Raw genomic sequence first — 6,000 nt, 5'->3', positions numbered from 1 at the left:
AATTAGGTTTTTGGGAGGCGCTCTGCGCGACTGCTCAAACTCTTCATCACGGGTCGTCTTCCGTCCAAGTCGGGCGGTGCTGCCTACCGTCGTCTTCAACGGCGCCAAAATACAACCCGGCCCCAACGTCGATCCCCACACCGGCAACTACTATTAACTTGTTTGTCCACACACTCGCATTCCCGCACTAAATTTGCGGTAGGACGGATCACCGTCGGTGACCTGGACCACCCCAAACAAACATCGATCTGTTCTCTATCCGCCCGCGTGCGCGGCCTACTAACGCATACGGATCAGAACGGACGACTCCGCTGCCCGAAACTCTCCTCGCTGTCATAGATGGGCTTAAGTAGCAGTACCTCCGTTTGAAAGAACAAGACAAGACGTACGCGTTTTTTGAGACGAACTTTGATCGTAAAAACTGAGCAATTAAACCTTGATTGCATCGTACATAATCAGTACCGTTGGATCCGTATCGAAAGATACTTTTTTAACCGTGCGATTTTCATACGAACAATTTTTTATCTACGTGAAGTGATTCTTGGGCAAACAAAAAAACGCGAAACGAGCGCGGCTTGTTCTTTGAAACATACATATGTACGTGGAACAAAAAAAAAAGTGTGAATACCGAGCACACACCCGGTCAGATGAACCCAACGGTAACAACGATGACGTCAGCACGACCAGCCGTGAGGTCCAACACCTCATGAAACCCAGAATGCCTCCAAACTCCCGTAGAGCCTCCGTCCCGCCCGGGACGTCCACGCAGCGGCGCCGCGCAGCGGAACGTTGGGACGTCGAACCGCCCGAATCGGCCCTCCCAAACGTTCTGCGTTGAGCTCCTTGGGTGCCGCAGGAAGCACAGGGTGAAAGCACAGAGTCGATCGAGCGGGAGGCCAGCCAATGGGCGCGCACCTCGCGGATCGGTGACGTGGCGCCGAGCTGACGTGTCCCGGCGCGCGCGCTGAAAATATCGATCGCGCGTGGCACATGCCCACCAGCCCGAAATTTGCAGAATCCCGCGCAAGCCCCTGGCGCGGGCGCTGTTCGGTTTGCACCCCTCGGGTGTGAGCTAATCGCGTTCGCGCCCTCAGCAACTTGTACGTGGCGTGCGCCCGCCTCGGTACCCAGCATTTGCGTCAACATGACAGCGCGGGCCTACGTCGTTCACGGCCCCGCGTGTCACCGCTGGGTACGGGTTCTCGAGGTGAGGGAAGGCGGCGATCGGGCCGAAAATTCAAATTAGTAGTTAGGGGCGGGCCCTCGGAGGCTGCTGGGAATCGCGGATACGCCCTCGGCAGGCAGCGCGCTTCTTATCCCCTCCTACCACACACGCTCTCTGCCCCCGTCTCCTCCTTCTCCTGCTGCTTTCCCCACACGCTCCCTTCCCGTCGCCCCAGGTGAGCTTCTCCGCCCCGATTCGCCGCCCTTCCGCCCGATTCCGCCGCGCCACCGGCGGATCTGACCCGTGCGCTCGCCGATTTCAGCTCGCAGGAACCAGCCAGCCAGCCATGAAGGGGGCCAAATCCAAGGGCGCCGCCAAGGCCGAAACCAAGTAAGCAACCCGATTTCTCTATTCCTCCAGCTTCTCTCCGTTGTACTAGATCTGTTTCTGAAGGATTCGTGTTTCGCTGACCCCGTTCGCGCGCGCGCGATCTGTTGCTGCTGCCTAGGTTGGCGGTGAAGAGCAAGGGGGCGGAGAAGCCGGCGCCCAAGGGCAGGAAGACCAAGCCCGCCAAGGACCCCAACAAGCCCAAGCGCGCACCCAGCGCCTTCTTCGTATTCATGTCAGCTTCGCAGACGCCCCCTTCCCTTGACCTTCTTTTATTCTACTAGCTCGTTTTTACTTCCCCGTTATTACTTTTGGGTTGACCTTGCGGGTGCTTCTGCTGCCTGTACGTGTACAGGGACGAGTTCCGCAAGGAGTTCAAGGAGAAGAACCCCAAGAACAAATCTGTAGCTGCCGTAAGTTCCCTTAACCAATTCCCCAACCTATGTCGATGGGATCATGATCCGTCAACTGATTGGTTCCCTGTTGGTTTGGTACAATAACTTTCCCAGGTCGGTAAGGCAGCCGGCGAGAGGTGGAAAAGCCTGAGCGAATCGGTAAATAAACCTTCCCCAACCATACCCACTACTTCCGTTCGACTTAAGGGTACTAGATCGCTGATTCATTGATACACAATCTCACCCGATTTGCTGCTCTTGGTTCCTCTCCGCAGGACAAGGCTCCCTACGTCGCCAAGGCCAACAAGCTCAAGGGCGACTACAACAAGGCCATTGCCGCATACAACAAGGGCGAGGTATCCACGGTGCTCACCTACATCTTTCTTCTTTAACCTTGCTTATGCTGTCTCCTGTTTTACCTCTTGGTGCTAATCATGCTCTCTTAACTGCCTGTACAGAGCGCTGCTGCGGCCACCAAGAAGGCCGCTCCTGCTGCCAAGGACGAGGACGACGACGAGGAGGAATCCGACAAGTCCAAGTCCGAGATTAATGATGAGGACGACGACGAGGGTAGCGACGAGGTATAAATCCATATACCATGCCTCCATTTAGCACTAGGTTTATGTGCTACTTGCAAGTTGCAACCTACAAACACAGCACCAGAGACTACATATCTGAACAAGACCTTGCTTGCTTCCATCGTGCAGGACGAGGACGACGACGAGTGAAGCCTCCCTCCCGCCCAAGACGGTGCTCCAATGGACCACAAAACCTGGGAGCTGCTGTGCAAGCGCCTTGCACTGAGGTAGTGGTGTCGGGCCTCATAACGACATCCATCCCCTGTACTAGAATTATCTCTTCAACGTCGTCATGTTTTTACCTTTCTCTCGTCGCTATAACGGACAGCGCTCCCTGCTGGCGCCCATCGGCGGTGTAGTCCTCCCCGCTTGTACCTAGATCATCATTACTCTTTCCCATTGTCACCCAGCGCCTGCTAACATTGTGATAATATCAGTTTGGGTAATGTTAGATTAAATTCCTGTTCCATGCCTTGCATGCATCGTTTGTGCGGTATGTTTTCCTGTTGCTTTGCAAGTGTTTGGCTGTATTGTTGCATCTGTTTTCTCTATCTCGTTGTACAGCTATGTAGCTCCGGTGCTGCTGCTCGAGTTGTTGCCTCTGAAGTCCTACAAGTCCATGGCTCTGACCTGATTGCTTCTCCTCATTTCTATACTGGGAATGTGCGATACTACATCATGATTAGTTCGGTCAATCCAGTGGCCGAGTTGGTTAATGATTGGCTGCTGCTGATTGGTTTGGTGGACAATCCTTTTTTTTCCCTTTTCTGGAATGGTTGTGTTTATTTCCGCTTTGGAACGGAAATAAACATGCCCTGTTCGTTTTCTCACGGGCTCTTCTGCGTTGCTGCTCTACAGACCTTGTCTTCCCTTTGATGTTGGTTAGTACTGCTCCTAATCATAGGGAGATCTTGCCTTGGCGTCTCCATCTCAACTCTCCCCTTTGATGTTGGATGTCTCCTTCCTCAAATTGCACGCAACAGCTAGAATTGTCTTCCCCACTGGACTTGCTCCACGAATGCTACCCGAGTGTTGAAACGATCGCTCTAGGCTGTGGACTAGTAGTTCCAAGATTGTCAAACTTGCATTCCAATTGCGGAAAACAACAGAGAGGTCGAAACCATATGTTGGCTGGGTGCAGGTGCAAGTTCTCGTGCTGAAAGCAATTTCGTTGTAGTCGGAGAGACAGGATGGGCAAGAAGATATGTTTGGAAATGAATGAACGGATCTTGGGGTTGGGTTGTGACGCAGGCAGGTCAGGAGGAGCGGAGCCGTTGGGGCTGTCTGCCGCGACAGCAGACATCCATGAATGAATGTGACGATGCAGACGTACGTACAGTCGCTCGCTTTCCCACTGACATGTCTGCCCGCATTTACACAGCAGCAGCAGCCTGCGGGGCGTACGCGCGCGCTCATCATGCACGCACGCTCACTTGCATTTGATTACAGTACAGTACAGGGCAGTCAGTCAGTAAATAATGTGGCGCTTGCAAGATCTATCCTGCCGTGCTCTTTCGAATTTGAATGCCACGGAGCTAGAGCATGGGCAACGGGTGAGTCGTGCTTAGCTAGCATGTTCTGCCATGGTTAATTAGGAGAGTAAATTATATAGTAGGGGGTTAGGCTATGGTCACACCAAGCCTCCGTAGCATAGTGGTAGTGCGTTCCCTTCGTAAGGGAAAGGTCGTGAGTTCGATCCTCACCGGGGGCTCTGCTTTTTTTTTTTTTGCCTGCGGGGATTCCCAACCATGTTTTGTTCAAAACACAAGTCTGACTGACGGAATCATCTGATCCCTGGTCAATTTCGGAACGGAAACGGTACATTGTTCGACTAACAAAATTATGTGTGTCAAGTAGTTAAATAGAGTAGCGAAAAGGGGGCATTTTTTGAATTGGATAATGAAATGGAAGCCACGGAAAATCGGTAGCACTGCCTCCTTCAGCAGATGCTACCAATGGCACCATCTACATGGCAGGCACCGGCCCCAGGCTGAATTAAGGTTAATGTCCATGTTGGATGGAATTCTTGCATGATCGCAGGAGGGGCTGGCATGGTTGCTCGCAGCTCGAGTGGTGCAGTTCTGTACTCCGAATGGAGGACTCTACCCTTTGTGTAGTGCGGATGAAGTTGAAATACTCACGTGCTTGGAGAGCCATCGGTACCTGTTGGCGCATCCTCAATTTTTTGGAATTCTGGAGTCGGATTGTGCACGGGCGGTCGACGTTCTATGGTCTGTAGAGCAAGATCGTTCATCTAGCTGGCGCCTGATCTTGTAAGCAAGGACGCTGCTGAATCTTCTGCTGGCGGTACAAGTCTCCAAGGTTTCTCGGGTGAGCAATGGTGTGGCGCATGAGTTAAGTAAGCGTGAGTGTGTTATGTTGCATGAGAGTTCCTCCCTGCGGTTGGACTCTCTTATGCATGATTATAAGCACGTATTACCTAGTTCAAAAAAAGGAGGCACGAAAGCGGTAACCAGAGATGACATGTGAGTTTTCTTAGCAGCAAGTAACAACTATATCTCCCATGTTGCTTCCATAACAACTGAAGTAAGGGCACCGAAGGATGGCTTCATCCTAGCGGGTCAGATGGGCTATTCCAATACGATTATCAACTTTGATTGCTTAGAAGTTATTCAGACAACCCATAATCGTGGCATCGACAATTTATGAAGAATGTAATTTTTTAGCCAGAGGTTTCGATCATGGTATTTTCGAGCATTGTAATAGGGAAAGCAGTTCAGTAGCTCATTTACTTGGTGTTGGCTTAGAGGGGGATCAGACATGTGTCTAGATATGGTGTTTTATTGTTTCTAGCTTGGTAAACTAAGGACATGTACAATAGTAGAGAAGGCACGTCTTCTCTTAGCTATCCATGTTATCTACAGAAGACACTAAATATAAGTGATACAATGTATTATCTTTTATTATCATCACTAAACAATAATTGAGAATCAATTAAATTTTAGAAGAAAATTTGGTTGATAAGGGAAGACAAATGGTACAATGGAGAAAATAGCCTTCTCTTATTTCACAAGGGATCATCCCTTAGTTAAGGGAAGACAAACTTCTCTTTCTACAATCTCTCTTCTCCAACTAAGCAAAAACCTGACGTGGTGTCCATAAGTGAAGACTGACATCACTCCATTATACATGCCCTAACCTTATTTGAGAATCAATGAAGTTGCCATGATGGATTTCCTAAAAAAAAATAGTTTGCTAATAGTACTAGATTTTTTCCAAAGAAAAAAATCATTTTTAAATGTTCGAATCTTTCCTTTTTCCCTCTCGTGACCAGTTTGATTTCTAAGGTTGAATCCTATTCCCCCAGAAAAGAAATAATAAAAGTAATCCTATATGAGTTTTTCTTCTGAAGATTCTTCACTTCTCATAGGTTTTTTCGATTCGCTCTTTTGTTGTGATGAAATTAAATAAAATTTTGTGCAAACCAAACGCCATATAATTTTACTAGGTATGA

General features: G+C 49.7%; 1 protein-coding gene and 1 non-coding gene across 3 annotated transcripts; both read left to right on the top strand.

The window, feature by feature from the left end:
- Positions 1-1,487: 1,487 nt before the first annotated feature.
- Positions 1,488-2,994, top strand: LOC124702200 (HMG1/2-like protein). 2 transcript variants are annotated; one of them, XM_047234333.1, is made up of 7 exons: positions 1,488-1,555; positions 1,674-1,787; positions 1,908-1,965; positions 2,062-2,106; positions 2,223-2,303; positions 2,406-2,528; positions 2,655-2,994. In XM_047234333.1, exons 1-7 carry the CDS (start codon positions 1,512-1,514, stop codon positions 2,673-2,675), a joined length of 486 nt encoding a protein of 161 aa, XP_047090289.1. In that variant the 5' UTR covers positions 1,488-1,511; the 3' UTR covers positions 2,676-2,994. The 2 variants fall into 2 exon arrangements, with proteins under 2 accessions (XP_047090289.1, XP_047090281.1); XM_047234325.1 differs by having other exon boundaries at positions 2,223-2,312.
- A 1,170-nt stretch (positions 2,995-4,164) lies between these two features.
- Positions 4,165-4,236, top strand: TRNAT-CGU. Its single transcript has one exon. It is a non-coding gene; the product is annotated as a tRNA-Thr (tRNA).
- Positions 4,237-6,000: the final 1,764 nt, after the last annotated feature.

The sequence above is a fragment of the Lolium rigidum genome, chromosome 1 (assembly GCF_022539505.1).
Source record: "Lolium rigidum isolate FL_2022 chromosome 1, APGP_CSIRO_Lrig_0.1, whole genome shotgun sequence".
Classification (NCBI taxonomy): Eukaryota; Viridiplantae; Streptophyta; class Magnoliopsida; order Poales; family Poaceae; genus Lolium; species Lolium rigidum.
The sequence above is the reverse complement of the archived record's forward strand: the minus strand, read 5'-3'. Positions and strand labels throughout refer to the sequence as shown.

Excerpts from the sequence above, each read along its gene's own strand:
- LOC124702200 (XM_047234325.1), top strand. The coding sequence starts at position 1,512 with ATGAAGGGGGCCAAATCCAAGGGCGCCGCCAAGGCCGAAACCAA. Across the intron at positions 1,556-1,673 it reads GCCGCCAAGGCCGAAACCAA|GTTGGCGGTGAAGAGCAAGG; the intron begins GTAAGCAACCCG and ends GCTGCTGCCTAG. Across the intron at positions 2,529-2,654 it reads ACGACGAGGGTAGCGACGAG|GACGAGGACGACGACGAGTG; the intron begins GTATAAATCCAT and ends TCCATCGTGCAG.